Raw genomic sequence first — 14,548 nt, 5'->3', positions numbered from 1 at the left:
ATCCGCTGCAATGTAATTTCTCTGGCTTTTGCCTACACTGTACTCAAGCCAGGCTTGCAATATTGTATAAATAGATACCGTAGAGGCGGGACATGGCAACATTCGCCGGTTTCAGTCTCTGATTGGCCACGTCACTCTGCACATTTAAATACTGTGACTACGTTTTTCTATTGAGCAAGTTAAGTTTCTGCTAAACGTAGGCGACACAGCAAAGACCGACGAAGAGAAGTTGGATAGGACACACAATGGTGAAGCTCAATTAGTAGTGTACTGAACAAGTATTTATCTCTAAAATTCCTGCTAAATTAGTCAACCCAAGTCAACGTTTTTCAAAATATTATTTGCCAGCGACCTCTTCTGTACAAAAAACGGAACCGGTTTCTTGAGGTGAAAATGACCATTCATTAAAGATTCAATCGAGGACTATTGTTTAAAGAAATTCAAATGGGAAGTTAAGTACACAGAGAAAAAATACATGTAAGGCTAGCACGTCATGAGAAATTAACAATAAACATGAATATGTCCAAGGGAGAATTTGACCCTTATGGCAAGAAATACTTGCAGGCATGCCACATTCTTCGTCATGTCACGACCTGACATGAGAACGTGTATACATGGGAAACCTCGCAAACCAACAAAAGGATCACTGAAATTATTGGTTCAACAATACAACTTTCAGATTGGGAGTCAAATTATAATAAACATTGACTTCATTCGTCAACTTTGACAGCTTCAGCAGGCTGTGCCTCAACTTCAACCTTTGGTCCCCTCCTCTTCCTCAGACCCTTCATCTTGCGTGTCTGCAACTTGCCCAGATCCTGTCTCTGCATGTGCAGCCGACCATACTTGGTACCAAAGACGTCGTGAGATATATTCTTCTTCTTCTTGGGCTACAAATAAAAAAACAAACCAATGCCTAAGTAATTATCCTTTCCACACAAATAACACAATCCACGTCACGCAAATAAAACTTCAACCTCCAGCTGGAAGATGTTGGGTTGAACTACAAACCTTCAGAGCCTTGGGCTGCCTGTGGGCCTTCTTGTACAGATCATCTGATGCAAGGTGTGTTCTTCTCAGGACAAAGTCAAAGGACGGCCCAATCTCCTCCAGTTCAATCCTGGGGGTCCGACACCCAGATTTCTTCAACAGAGATCTGGAGAAAATCAGAATGGGTTTTAAATCGCCATGAAAGTTTGCACCGACAAAGAATCTGCTATGGCAGGAAGGTGCATACATTAAACATATAGGGATATTAAACATTTCCATGTGTTTAAGACAGACTTTACATGATCGTTAGGCATTTCTAAAATGGGAAAAAGCTAGATTAAGATTTCACAGTATATAATGGCGCTATTGTGGGAATCAGGTGACTGAGCGGTGAGGGAATTGGGCTAGTAATCAGAAGGTTGCCAGGTCGATTCCAGGCTGTGCCAAATGAAGTTGTGTCCTTGGGCAATGCACTTCACCCTACTTGCTTCGGGGCCCTGTACTTACTGTAAATTGCTCTGGATAAGAGCGTCTGCTAAATGACTAAATGTAAATGCATTGATTTATGGTTATTGACGGAGAGTTGAGTCATACCTATAGCTGCGCATGTAAATTTTCCCCTCTAGAGCAGTGAAGTGGAGTACATGCTCCAAGCCAGCAAGACGAACTGTGGAAACAGCAGGGCCTCTGAAAAAATCTATAAAACACAATATGGAGTATATACAATATATATCAATATAGAGAGAAGGAAATGAAAACATTATTCACATTGAACAGTAGATTAGCAACAGTCAAACTGAATGTTGGAGGACATGTTTCAGATTTGAGTTTAGAATCAAACCTGTAAGTAAACTCTTTAGGCGTTTGTGCTCATTGTCTGTTTCGAAAGAATCCCCTGCAAACACCAGCATTGGTTTTGTTCCCTCTGGACATTTGCTGGTCTGCAATTCACAGGAAACGGTAAAACAAATATATGGAGCAACTTTCTGGTCAGATCAAACTGAACATTAGAATGGAAGTCAAACATTCAATATCAACTCCTTTGTCTCGCCGGAACATTCACCTTGATGTCAGTCAAGGAAGCATACTTCTCAATTCCAAGCTCAATCATATCCAGCACATGAAAGTCAAACAGACGACCTGAAAATGATAACAAAACGAAAACAAATCAATAATCTATTCCCTCTCCTTCCAACCACTGCTCTTGTTCAATAAATGTATTTTATTGTTCTAATACTTACCAAATATTAGATTATTAGGGCGCTTTTTGTTGTGTGAGCCAAATAAAAATAACGAGCTATCCGATTTCTTTGAAAAGAATTCCTAGGACAGAATATATAAACATTAGAAAAAAACATAACTGCAAGATCCTTTTGTTTATTTTACCTGTTAACTGGATGGCTTTTCACATATGCTGGACTAATAAATTCACCAATGAGAAAAATGCTTAATTGTTGCTTACTAACCAGTGATGTCGAGTCTTCAAACGGCCTGGTTATATTTTTCCTGCAAAAAAAATGTGCAAAAATATTTTGCTTAGATAAACTTGAAAGCATCAATCATTTCAATTTGGATTGATATAGCCAACAAAATAGCATCAGTACACGTTAATATCCAAATGACGTACTTTTTATACAACACGGAATTCGGTTTCTTCAGGGCATACTGTAAGAGACAAGAAATTAGTTAATCTTAATCCAAATAGTTCACATACTCAAGTTTCACTGATGGGTAATGAGAATAGTGGGGTCACTTACAATATCCTTTAGTGCTTGTGAAACGGTCAGATTAGCATTCCCTCCTTTCATTATCATAGCGTTCTTGACATTCTCAGTCAACTTGGGTGCTCTGTTTTCCAGGAAGCGCTTAGAACGCTTGTTCTTTGGTTTTCTGTGCAGGAACAGAACACACACGTAAGTAACGGTAGATGATTGGTGACGCTTATTAATCGACATGGTGGTGGGAGATATTACAGAAGCAGAGGCCTCAGCAGCGAGAAAAGTAGAAGAAACGATTGCCATCTTTATCTGTGACGGCAGGCAGCAACCAATGCATGCCCCAGTTATCGACAGCATTTTCTGTTACCTAGCTAAGTACATAGTCATAGCGTAGCTAACAGACAGTCATGTAACTTACGATGGATACTTTAAAGGCAAGCAGAGTGATTTTGTGAGTAAATATACATGTCAAACTTACATTACTCCCCCGATCTGTGTCATCTTCGATTACTTTTCGTGGTCTGCCGAGTTCACCAAAATGTATTGACTCCACGTGAATACAGAACACGGGAAGCGCACATTATTGTCGCAGTTCTATGTACGTCACATCCTATACTGTATTACCATCGGAGCACATGCTCACCAGCAGATGGACACAGGGACTGCGTTTGTGAGTCATTGTGGCTTAACTCTCTCTCTGAGATCATTTTAATTTACTTAGTGTTCTTAGTATACGTTCAAATAATTCATAAATTGGATGAAATAAGAATCAAGATGCTTGGCCACATACTGTTTTATAACAGAAACTTTCTTGCTATTTCCTAATCATAATGTGTACAAAACGATAGTTTTTCATGCCTTCATATTTCATTGAGAGAAGAGTGAAATTAGATACCTTTTATTTACATATAGCTGGCATCTTTAATACGAAATCGGACTAAACCACTTTATCCCCACAGAAACTTTATTCCCGTTCTAAATGTAGATAAAATACACGTGACGTAGCCTAACTAAAACGCTAGCCTGAAAACTTGAATGCCTGAAATACTTACTATTTCTTTACTTACTATTAGTATAAAAGTTTCACTAATGCCTTGAATGGGTCAAGCAAAGCCATTGGTTTAATTTGTGTTCACGGTAGGACATTTATAACATGTTTCAGATCAGAGTACAATTCTTCATCCACTGACATTTACATTGTCATTTAGCAGACGTTCTTATCCAGAGCGACTTACAGTAAGTACAGGGACATTCCCCCGAGGCAAGGAGGGTGAAGTGCCCAAGGACACAACGTAATTTGGCTAGCCGGGAATCGATCTGGCAACCTTCAGATTACAAGCCCGATTGTCCACCGCTCAGCCACCTGACTCCCATGCCTGTGCTACTGCACTCTGCCTCTGCTTAAACTGACATTTACCAACTCTGACCCAAGTTGAACACTGGATTTTGGTGTTAACACTTCCCTGTTGCATGACTATATTCAACCTGTGTTGTTCTGCACCTCTCTTTCACCATCCGTCTCTGGAGGAGGGGATCCCTCACCGAATAGGTCCTACCTAGGTTGCTTCCATTTAGGGTTTCCTTGAGGGTTTAGGTTGGTTGAGGGGCAGTGCATGGGCGTATGTGAAGCCCTCTGTGAAATTCTTTGTAAATAGGGCTATACAAATAAATGTTGATTTGATAAATTGGGACGTTTAGAGCCTCTTGAGAAAATGAACACGATATCACCCAGAGAAAAGAGCAATCTTTTTTTTATTTATTTAAGCATCTAGCTCATAGTACAGATATATTTAGCACATCTTGACCATCAAAAGAAGAAGAATAGCAAAAGAATTAGAACAGCAAAGTTTTTCTTCAGTACATCCTGATACATCCTGCAATGTTATCCGCGCTCACATTATGGGGAGGTTTTTGACTTCCCCATTCGATGAAACCTTCCAAAAAGGTTTTTAGAGCGGGGAAAGACAAAAACACCACGATCCAATTAGCTCTCAAAAAGGTCACCCTCAATTTCAGAAACAAAAAAACGTTTGGAACACTGGTTTAACAACAAATATGGACAATAAACAAAAATTAGGATTGGTCCGCAGCACAAATGCATTCCTTACAAAAATGTTTTGTAAAAATTGAATTGCCATTAAACTGCAAAAAATGCATTTAAGTGTATAATATATATAAAAAGCAATGTTCCAAACCAACAACATGACTACACACTACCCAGGTCATAAATTCTAAATATGACTTTGTCCCAAGTACCCAAAGTTAACTTGTGAACAGTGCTGGTGAAAATCTTCAAATCTGTCACTAAAAGCCCCTGGCACACTGACAACTGACCACATAAATGATTTACTGCCTTTCAGGTAAGGACACTGAACAAAAGTTGGTCCTCGGGAAAAAAAAATACTAAAACCACTCCAAAAGCCACATCAGACATACTGGAGGGAATCAATTCCAATTGTCAAGTCTGCCTAGAATCCTAAGAGGAAATGTGTTTAGGGTACATACAAGTTCCGTAGTCCACTAGTCAGATTTTTTTTTTTTTTTTTTTTTACAGCCCAATCATAATTATTCTGCCCTAATGTGATCAGCATTTCTCAATGTTACAGGTGCTCTTTTTAACAGACAACCTCAGTGGTGCTGAAGGCAGCGCATAATCGTTTTAGTATTAATTTTTTCTACAGTAACATTTTTAACAATGTTTCATTTCAACTCCAGCTCTGTCTGCAAATGAAAAATCAATCTGCATTCTCTGGCAGGGGAAGCATCATGAAAGTTACTTAGCAACAGCCAAAGGAGAAAACAAATATTCAATATATCTATATCAAAAGTGTTTTTGATGAGACCGAATGTAACACTGTCAGAGCAGTAGAATAGGACCTGCCTTCAGCACTACAAGGAGAAGTCAACACAAGTGAATCCCATCCCAAACGAGTCCCCAACTGTTCAATAAAACATAATCAGGATGCCTTAATTCCATCTACATTTGAGCTGATAAAACAAAAAGGATGGTGAAGCACATTGACCTACTAACCCTAACCCTAACCCTTACACAGGAGGAACAGATTGCAGCACACAACACTGTCAAGCAACATAGCACTAGTAGTCACATGCAACAGTGTCACAGGGTCTTTCCCTAGCTGAACAAAGGGCATTGATGGTACTCCAAAAAACTGCAATGGAGTCACATTTTGGACCAATTCACTGCAAAACGTCTGTGCACAATAAAATTAATAAAATGGCAGTTTATGCAACAGTTATGTGTGGAATGATCCGGGATCACCCTGGCATGCTCAGATCAGAGGGCCTCCATTGTGTGAATACCAATTTCTGTATAGGGGGGGAAAGAGAGAGAGGATGTATATTGTTTCGAAAAAGAAAAATGCTTTGCTGGGCAACACTAAGCAAAGTGTCTGATTCATTATTTCCCATTCAGGGCCCACATGGTGCAGCCAGGAGAGCCGGTCTGTCAAGCATGGTTCTGGGGCCAGCTGACAGTCTCACTTTGTGCAGGGAGACCGGCTGGGCCCGGGGACAATGGCCGCCATGCTGGACGGCAGAGAGCATTGTCCTGACCCACACCACAGAAACATGCGGACATGGTCTCCTCCATGCTCATACATTCAGATAAAGCCCTGGAGAGAGAGCTCTCTAGAGACCTCTACATTCTGTGTTGGGAGGGACAGAGTTATTTTTTGTAAGATATTTTTGGTTGGAACTCTGCCTTTATTATTAATTTCTGAAAGATGGTGTGCTTGGAGAACAGGAAGTTCAGGGAGAGGGGATGAAATGCGGTAAAGGGCCAGAGCAGGATTCTAACCCAGGCCACCGCGGTGAGGCCTCAACTAGTCCGGTGAGCCACTAGGGGCACCCAGAGACATTCAGTTTGGATTCAACCCAATTCATATGAATGTGTAAGTTCAGTGTGAAAATGGCTGGCAATTCCTACACCCAGTGCTTCTTGTTCATACAGCATGCTGTAAGAGCAGCCTGGGCTAACAATAATGTGCACATTACACATTCCATATGAATCAGTAGCAACCACAAGCTTTAAATGATGTATGTAAGGTTGGCGGAGACTCAAATCCTGTCTTTTTGTGAGAACATTCAAAAGATAAATGAAGGTGGAGAGGCATGGATAGTTAAGCTGGGTGGGTTCTGACCCATTTACAGCACTGCTCCAAAGACAAAAAAAAAAAAAAAAAAGGAATTCCTTAGGCTCCAGTGCAGTTTACAGCCATAAGAAACCAAATCACATCGACCAGTTAACCTCAAACCTATTGTCTGGTAGTGCAACACTCAACATAAGTATGGCATTTTTTTTTCTTTCTTCCTTTTTTAAAACAACAAATCAGTTAAATGGTTTGTCGACATTACATGACAAATAATGTTATGGCCAAAAGCTCATCTGCTTTATAACATTAATTGAAAACAAATTAGTTCAGACTTGAGACAGAAGTTGGCCTCTTTTCTTATCGTACCAATACGTTTGCTTGGCACAGCAGAAAATATAAATTCTTAAAGTGCGCTGTAAGGGAAAGGCTACGGTAAACAAACTGATCTGAGCATGTCAGGGCCCTGGCCTAGTGGGCTCTGAAGCCTTGTCTGTTGGGGATGAGAGGAGAGACCTGCAGAAAGGGGCTGCTGTACTGTGCACGCGGGGCATGAGTGGACAGCCTCAAACAGAGCGTGTTTAATTCCTCTACATGCACTTCAAGATCACAGCAAGAGTGAGCTAGGATATCTAAACAGAGAAAAGAGCTTTCATGCAAGAGATCTAAGTCATAGGTACAACAATGCATACATTTCAAACGGGAGGTTAAACTAGGGCCGGAGGCCTTTTCAGAACCGAGAGATCCAGAGCAGCGGAGGGGGGAAGGGGTTCTCTCCGCTGGGGAAGAACGCCGGCCGTGGGGGAGGAGCCCGGCACGACCGCCTTTCTTCTTACGCTTTTTTTTCATTTTCAACTCTCAACTCTGCTGGTTCTGCTGGCGATTCTTGGCGTAACTGGTAAAGACAAAATTGTAATCGTTGAATTGGGCCAACTGGCGATCAAGGCGCTTGTATCCCTCGAGTTTCTGGGCGGAAGTAAAAACACTGCGACATTTGGAGCTCTGTGAAGACAAACGAGAAGGAGGAAAGAATCTGGTTAGAAAATCATAAGCAGAGATGTTTCGTAACGTTCCAAACACCTGCAGGAGCATTCTGGACATTGCCAAGACATACCTGGTTCACGAAAAGCGTAGTCACAAATTTTCCTGGCTTAAAGACGTCCACAACTTTGCGGACCAAATCATCGTAGGACGTCTGGGAGAGGTTGGTTTCAAAGCTGACGTAGGAAAACTCGGGCTCTGGAGTGATGTGGATCGTCCAATAAGTTCCCTGAGGGGCAAGATTTGCAAATGACAAATCAGTTTTTGAAGGACTTGAGGTTTACTGCCGGAGGCTTAGCAAGACAACAACAATTTAGACAGACTTACGTCAGTCTTCATTCCATTCATTGAGTATCCACAAGGGTTGAACATGGTAGCATCTATCACAGAACCTGGTATCAGGTCACGAATTCCACTCATCTACGGCAGAGACACACCAGACAGCTTGATAAGAAAACACGCATCACATACCACGGGAGTCCACTCCAAGCAAATGAATCAATCACTGCAGATCAGTGACAAAATGATATGGTCATTCTCAACTCACGCTGCCCATAGAAGTGTCCCCTTTCTCATCACGAAGAAAGGAGCAAGAGATAGTAGAGTTAGTAGTGGGCCTTACACGAGTGACATCATTTGCAGAAACACCGTCTTTCATGTAGAACTGGTCCATAACCGCTGGATCAAGGTCACTCATCAGAACTTCCAGCGTCTGATCCGCATGCTTGTTCTCCCAGAACTCTGGCAAATCCAAAGTAAACAGATACCTGGAACAGACCAAAGGGGAAAACCTGAACTTGACTGAGGACGGCACCGTGGCTTAACTTCTACATCCATGTCCTCTCTACCCCTCGTACAGCGCTGAGGTCATGTGAGGGGGTCAAATGGCTGAGCGGTTAGGGAATCGGCTCATTAATTAGAAGGTTGCCGGTTCGATTCCCATCCGTGCAAAATGCCGTTGTGTCCTTGGGCACTTTACGACTTGCCTCGGGGGGAATGTCCCTGTACTTAGGGTTAGTCGCTCTGGATAAGAGCGGCTGCTAAATGTAAATGTGTTTAGTGAACTTACCAGCAATCAGAATTCAAACGTCCCATACAGTAGGCTGCTCCATCTGAGGGGCAGAAGGAACACGTCACCTTCTGTTCCAATACTATGATGATGCCTCTTAATAACGGTTATGACAGCACAGGCTGTGCAGCAGTACTGGCTCACCCCACCTCCTACCACCAATCACAGCCCACTTTACAACTGCAGACAATCAGCTGCAACGTTTCTTCTTTATATTTACTTGGGAAAATCTGGTTGAGAAATTCCACTTCCTCCTGGAAGTTTCGATGAGGGAACTCCTGATGTGTAGGCTTCATGAAGTTCTTGCGAGAATAGAAGAAATTCTGCAGGTAGAAAAGGTGCAGGGTTAAACAGACCACACACGGGGGGGGGGGGGAGGTTTATAGCATGGCGTCCCATTGAGTCACTCACCTCGATGGCGTCGAAGCCGCAGTACTCCCTGGCTAGTTCCAGCAGAGGTACCAGTGCTTGCAGTAAGAGGGTGGTTCCACATGTCTTCAAAATGAAACGTCTCTTGGAGACAAACATGCTACTCTCACTGCAGGAGGAAGAAAAGACGGTACAAGACGTGTCAGACCAGTCGCTCGGATGGATAACAAACACCTAGCTGAGCAACTGGATATTATGAAAACACCAGTGACTAGGGCGTTATTTACAAGCCTAACAGGCTAGTCAGCTTAAGCCACTTTGACATTTCAGGCAACGACATCAAGACCACTGATGATCCTTACTGCTTATTCAATAGGGTACACCTAATCAGCAGACAATCTAAACAGCTTAGTCTGCTCTGAGTCTGGATGACTTGATACACTTTCAATAGCAGCATTGTGATCATGCCAAACCTGTTTACATTTAGTCATTTAGCAGACACTCTTATCCAGAGCGACTTAAAGTACAGGGACATTCCCCCCGAGGCAAGTAGGGTGAAGTGCCTTGCCCAAGGACACAACGTCATTTTGGCTCGGCCGGGAATCGAACTGGCGACCTTCAGATTACCAGCCTGATTCCCTCACCATTCAGCCACCTGACTCCCCATCTGTTTACAAGACCGTTAATACACACCCATCAATAACAAGACTTCACGAGGTCGAGGACAGCCCCACAGCCGGGAGTCAACACAGGAGATCCCTCCCTGCTCCCGAAGACTGACTCACCGTTTGGCCGTTGCCATGCCGACGGACGCGTCTACGAGGGAAGCGGCTATCCCCTGTCCGCTCCCTCCTCAGCCTCGTCAAGGTCAGCGGCATGGCAACCAGCCTCCAACGGGCCTACTCCAACCAGCCTCTAACGGACCTCCTCCAAACAGCCTCTTACAGGCCTCCTCCAATCAGCCTCGTGAAACAAACATCTCCAGGTGCTCTCTTTGTCCATTACCCTACATCTACAGACTATAATGGAAGCAACTGCCAATGTAGATCACGTGATACCATATCATTTTCTGTGCATTGTGTGCGAGACATACCTTATTCATAGGAACATAGGATGCGGACACAGTTACCAAACCCTGTCCCTATCCAGGTAATAAACCTCCCACGCTAAACTGCTCTAGATTGGCCCAGTTCATACGACGGTAGACTAGATGTACGGTACTTAATCAAACAGGTCGTATGGGCAGCTAAGCAGACATCTCAATTGGCTTTCACCACCGAAAGTTAGATAAGACCTGGGTCATCTAGTGTACAAATAGAGGCTGAGCGAGGCTGTAGCCTCTTCTCAGACCCAGTCCACAGGGGCCAGGGAGGCCAGGGAAGTTTCCATGCAGCACCAGAGCTGGTAACAAGAAGATTACACCCAACCAGACTAATCCCCTACACTGTCGGAAAAAGGGAAAGAGGAGAGCTAAGGTGACCGAGATAAACATGGAAGCAGAACTCACCTGAGTATATAAGCTTCCTGCTTGTCAGTTTTTGTCACACTTATGATCAAACAGTGCACATTCTCCAGAAGTTTGTCCCACTCAAACCTGAAAGACAAAAAAGATTTATTCAGCATGCAACACAAACTTAACGAGGACATTGTTGTTTCATATTGCAGTCGCTGGATTTCTATCGCGAAATCAGCAAACACTGGACTGATCGGTTGAAACATCTAATGCGCAATTTCTCTGTCTCTCCAAGAAATGCTTTAGATCAGCCGCAGGAAAGCCAATAATCCCCATGACCCAGCACTATACACGGACACAGGTCTACCAGTCTGACATGCACTGCTTGGGTTAAAGCACACGGGCTGGTTAAAAAAAAAAAGAAAAAAAGTGGTTCTTCTGCTTGACAACAGAGCAAGCTGCTTGTGCCCAGCCTCACAGCACTCCCCCTCCCTGCACAGCACTCCCCCTCCCTGCACAGCACTCCCCCTCCCTGCACAGCACTCCCCCTCCCTGCACAGCACTCCCCCTCCCTGCACAGCACTCCCCCTCCCTGCACAGCACTCAAGGACAGCTGCAGGAGAGGCGGCAGTGGAGTCTCATTACCAGTCCTGCCTCGGAAGAGCAGTTCCAGTGAGCGCGTGCGGCGTGAGCCCCCATTATGGAGCCGTCTGCTAGGAGCTGAAGGGGGCACGCCACTCGATGCTAGTGAGCGTTGCGTAACCCCGGAGACATACACACTGGCCACATGAACCAACTGCCCCTTTGAGTGGGCCGTGCTTCAACAAGCTAAAATAAGTGTTTAGTGACATTCCTGTAGAAACAGTCCAGGTGTGGAGGCACCAGACCATTCAAGAGACCGGCAGCTGAAGGACAGGACAACAACACAAGCTGCTAAGTTGTATAATATAAGGCTAAAATGTCGGGGGAAAAACACAAATGTACACGTTTGTACAAGATCCAATTCCTGAGTCTGTATGAATTAGTTACCAAATAACTGAAGTGACACAAGTTTGGTTTAGCATGTCCTATTCCAGAGGGAGAGTTGAGAACCCTCTCGTGTGAGAAACAGACACCATTTCTTGTGACCAACAGAGTCTCACTTTTCTTTGGCAGGGTGGCAATGGAGTCAAAGTCCGTAAACATATTGCCAAATCAAAAAGGGGCACCTTTTCAAAAATCCGCCACAAGTGGTGGATCAGAGAAAGTGATATGGCAGCCTCAGACCACAAAATGGTGAAACCCTCAAGAAGACTGACAACTGCCGTCAGCTAAGCTGCTGAGAAAGTCAGTCAGGCGAAGCAGTGGTGTGTGTGATCAGTTCCAGATTTGTGAATCAGATGCCCTTGTGGACTTATTTGGACATTGGCAGACATCCAGTACCCCTGATCCACTAACACTGTCACTGAGCCGTTAATCTTCCCTGGCTGTAAATTAATACCGCTCGTCATTCACCCCACATCCTCGTTTTAAAAACTAGCTCTGCTGATCACTGTTCACCAGAAAAGTCAGGCTTTCACTCTAGCTGGCAGAAGAGGCATTGAACTTTGCCACAGAAAAGGGGGTGAGGGAAAAAAAAAACGTAGGTGAAGAAAAAAGACTTTCCAGATAGCAGGTCTAATCTAAATCGATAGGAGTAAGGTCTTAAAACACGTCCATCAAAAGGAGGATTCTAGACGCAGCCATTGAAAGGGGCACCAACATCGTGATATGCTTACTTTCGTTATTTTTTTTTTTACATAAAACTAGGGTCTCAAGAGATATTCTAGTAAATGTAAGTGTCTCGCATAATGAATAACAGATCGAAATGCAACCAAACTGACTAAACCTTCAACTTGACAATTGCAAGATCAACCAATCAGATGCTTTTTCCCCGGTAGAAAAATGACCGTCAAACTTCCAACAGTAGCAATGTGCTCTGTGTGTACGAATACTACGTACTACTCAGTAGTACGTCGTAAAAAAAAAAAGCACATTTTCTGGTGAAAGAAAAAGCATTCAATTAAAGAACATTGACTATCTTGACACAATGTACTGCCATGTTATCTTAGCCGGTAGCTTTCCTTAAACTATCGTTTACTATTCATTCATCATCACTTGGCCAAAACAAAGGTTAATACAAATGGCTGATAATATCATTTCAGAGTTTATCTGCACTGCATAAGTTGTAAATCTTTCCTGACCATGACTGCCAATGCGGCATATTCGAAAACAACCGACCGCGACACGTCAGGGAAAGCTCTCGTCTAGTACCACATGCTAGAGAGGGCCCTCGTGCGTGACGCAGACTGTGAAATAGCCATCAGCTCAGTGTTTTGATAGCTATATTGGAGGTTTATGAAGTAACAGGAAACTACGGATATCGAAAAATAAGATCAGTTTAGTATTACTTCGCCGTATACGTGTATATAAAACACTATGAAATATCAGATCCTTCGACATGCGCAAGATCAGCGCGCTTGCGGTCAATAGCCTTATAAATTGACACTTGGATGTCAACTGAAAATGACTTACATTTTAACATGAGGATAATTTAATTGACTACCTAGCTAGTGTGCCATAAACACTACCCACTGACTAACGTTCAGCCTCAGGTGACATGAGGGGAAAAGTAAAAGAATGAATGAACGAATGAATGACTCAGCTTCTCAGCAATCAACTAGCAGTGCAAGGGGTCGAATGTGGGGGGATGGTAAGCTAGATGGTAAGCTAGCTGGCTAACGACATTAGCAAGCTAGCCAATTCGACTGGTAGGATATGGCGACGCTAAAACTAGCTTGCTAACCTAGCTCAGTGGGCAACGCTGGCTTGTAAGCACTGTTCCCGTGAGGTTTGACTACAGACGACCTGCTGCATAACACGCGACAAACGTTCCGTAGCTGGATACTGACACAAGGCCCGATGGGCAATATGAAACCCGCATTACCCAGCTTACTCGTGCTAGTCACTCCGCGTGAGCGGTCAAGAATTATATTTTGACCCAAAAGAGATCTGACAGGTGACGTTCTCACTCGGACAACCTAGCTAGCTGCTAGACTTCAAATATAATAGTACGAATCACTGTCACGTCAATTTCTTTGAACACAAACCTCGGGATGGTGCGGAGGTCCCCGGTTCCTTTGGTCTCATCTTGTCTGGAGAACCACACCTCCAACAGCTTCTCGGTTCCTTCAAAGAAGTGTGCACCGTTCTCTTCCATCGTGAGACAACAGACACCAACAACAGAAATTAAACGTTGGTAACGTTCTCAACTTAATTAGTCCTTGCTTGATTGGTATAATTTATAAGTACAGTCCTTTAGCAATCCAGGTGTAAATTCTTGGTTTTACCGTCTTCCCTTTTACAGAGAATACCGTGAGCGAGTGCTAGCTAATATCGCCGGCCATACTGTGTAGAGCCCAGAGTTCGTGGTGCGCAGTGGTTTTATTCACTACATATCTTACGTCACTTTGAATTTACACCAATAGGACTGTCGAGCTCTTCTTCGTAGAACGTAGATTGGCTACTACAGCCATCTATTTTCTGAAGTAGCCAAACTCATGTGATGATACATTTAATTGGCTGCTGCATTGAAAGGTTTACATTTGTTTTTCAAATGCGCATTTTTATGATATGAGGATCACACATTTTGATTGAAAATGTATCGTTCACAAGCAGATATAAATAGAAGCTAGAAGGAAATGCACTTGCAATGCACATTATGAGTGAATGCCTTAAGTATTTTGTTGAAGACATTCAATACACACAATACGCACGTTTG

At 43.3% G+C, this 14,548-nt stretch overlaps 2 protein-coding genes across 4 annotated transcripts; both read right to left on the bottom strand.

Annotated features, from left to right (window-relative positions):
- Positions 1-319: 319 nt before the first annotated feature.
- Positions 320-3,293, bottom strand: rpf2 (ribosome production factor 2 homolog). 2 transcript variants are annotated; one of them, XM_047021529.1, is made up of 10 exons: positions 3,187-3,293; positions 2,748-2,880; positions 2,618-2,655; positions 2,457-2,496; positions 2,232-2,313; positions 2,054-2,130; positions 1,832-1,931; positions 1,585-1,687; positions 1,012-1,156; positions 320-890 (listed from the first exon to the last, which is right to left on the bottom strand). In XM_047021529.1, exons 1-10 carry the CDS (start codon positions 3,207-3,209, stop codon positions 711-713), a joined length of 921 nt encoding a protein of 306 aa, XP_046877485.1. In that variant the 5' UTR covers positions 3,210-3,293; the 3' UTR covers positions 320-710. The 2 variants fall into 2 exon arrangements, with proteins under 2 accessions (XP_046877485.1, XP_046877486.1); XM_047021530.1 differs by having other exon boundaries at positions 1,585-1,657.
- A 1,150-nt stretch (positions 3,294-4,443) lies between these two features.
- amd1 (adenosylmethionine decarboxylase 1) lies at positions 4,444-14,188 on the bottom strand. Of its 2 annotated transcripts, none has more exons than XM_047021706.1 (9): positions 13,878-14,188; positions 10,804-10,890; positions 9,339-9,465; positions 9,148-9,250; positions 8,928-8,970; positions 8,406-8,625; positions 8,186-8,278; positions 7,932-8,087; positions 4,444-7,819 (listed from the first exon to the last, which is right to left on the bottom strand). In XM_047021706.1, the coding sequence occupies exons 1-9, from the start codon at positions 13,985-13,987 to the stop codon at positions 7,676-7,678; spliced, it is 1,083 nt and encodes a 360-aa protein (XP_046877662.1). In that variant the 5' UTR covers positions 13,988-14,188; the 3' UTR covers positions 4,444-7,675. The 2 variants fall into 2 exon arrangements, with proteins under 2 accessions (XP_046877662.1, XP_046877663.1); XM_047021707.1 differs by having other exon boundaries at positions 8,481-8,625; positions 13,878-14,182.
- Positions 14,189-14,548: the final 360 nt, after the last annotated feature.

Source organism: Hypomesus transpacificus, chromosome 6 (assembly GCF_021917145.1).
Source record: "Hypomesus transpacificus isolate Combined female chromosome 6, fHypTra1, whole genome shotgun sequence".
In the NCBI taxonomy this organism is placed as follows: domain Eukaryota; kingdom Metazoa; phylum Chordata; class Actinopteri; order Osmeriformes; family Osmeridae; genus Hypomesus; species Hypomesus transpacificus.
The sequence above is the reverse complement of the archived record's forward strand: the minus strand, read 5'-3'. Positions and strand labels throughout refer to the sequence as shown.

Excerpts from the sequence above, each read along its gene's own strand:
- rpf2 (XM_047021529.1), bottom strand. The coding sequence starts at position 3,209 with ATGACACAGATCGGGGGAGTAAT. Across the intron at positions 2,131-2,231 it reads CCCTAATAATCTAATATTTG|GTCGTCTGTTTGACTTTCAT; the intron begins GTAAGTATTAGA and ends TATCATTTTCAG. Across the intron at positions 891-1,011 it reads GGCAGCCCAAGGCTCTGAAG|CCCAAGAAGAAGAAGAATAT; the intron begins GTTTGTAGTTCA and ends TTTTATTTGTAG.
- amd1 (XM_047021706.1), bottom strand. The coding sequence starts at position 13,987 with ATGGAAGAGAACGGTGCACACTTCTTTGAAGGAACCGAGAAGCTGTTG. Across the intron at positions 9,466-10,803 it reads CAGGAAGCTTATATACTCAG|TGAGAGTAGCATGTTTGTCT; the intron begins GTGAGTTCTGCT and ends TTCCTCCTGCAG. Across the intron at positions 8,088-8,185 it reads TGAATGGAATGAAGACTGAC|GGAACTTATTGGACGATCCA; the intron begins GTAAGTCTGTCT and ends CTTGCCCCTCAG.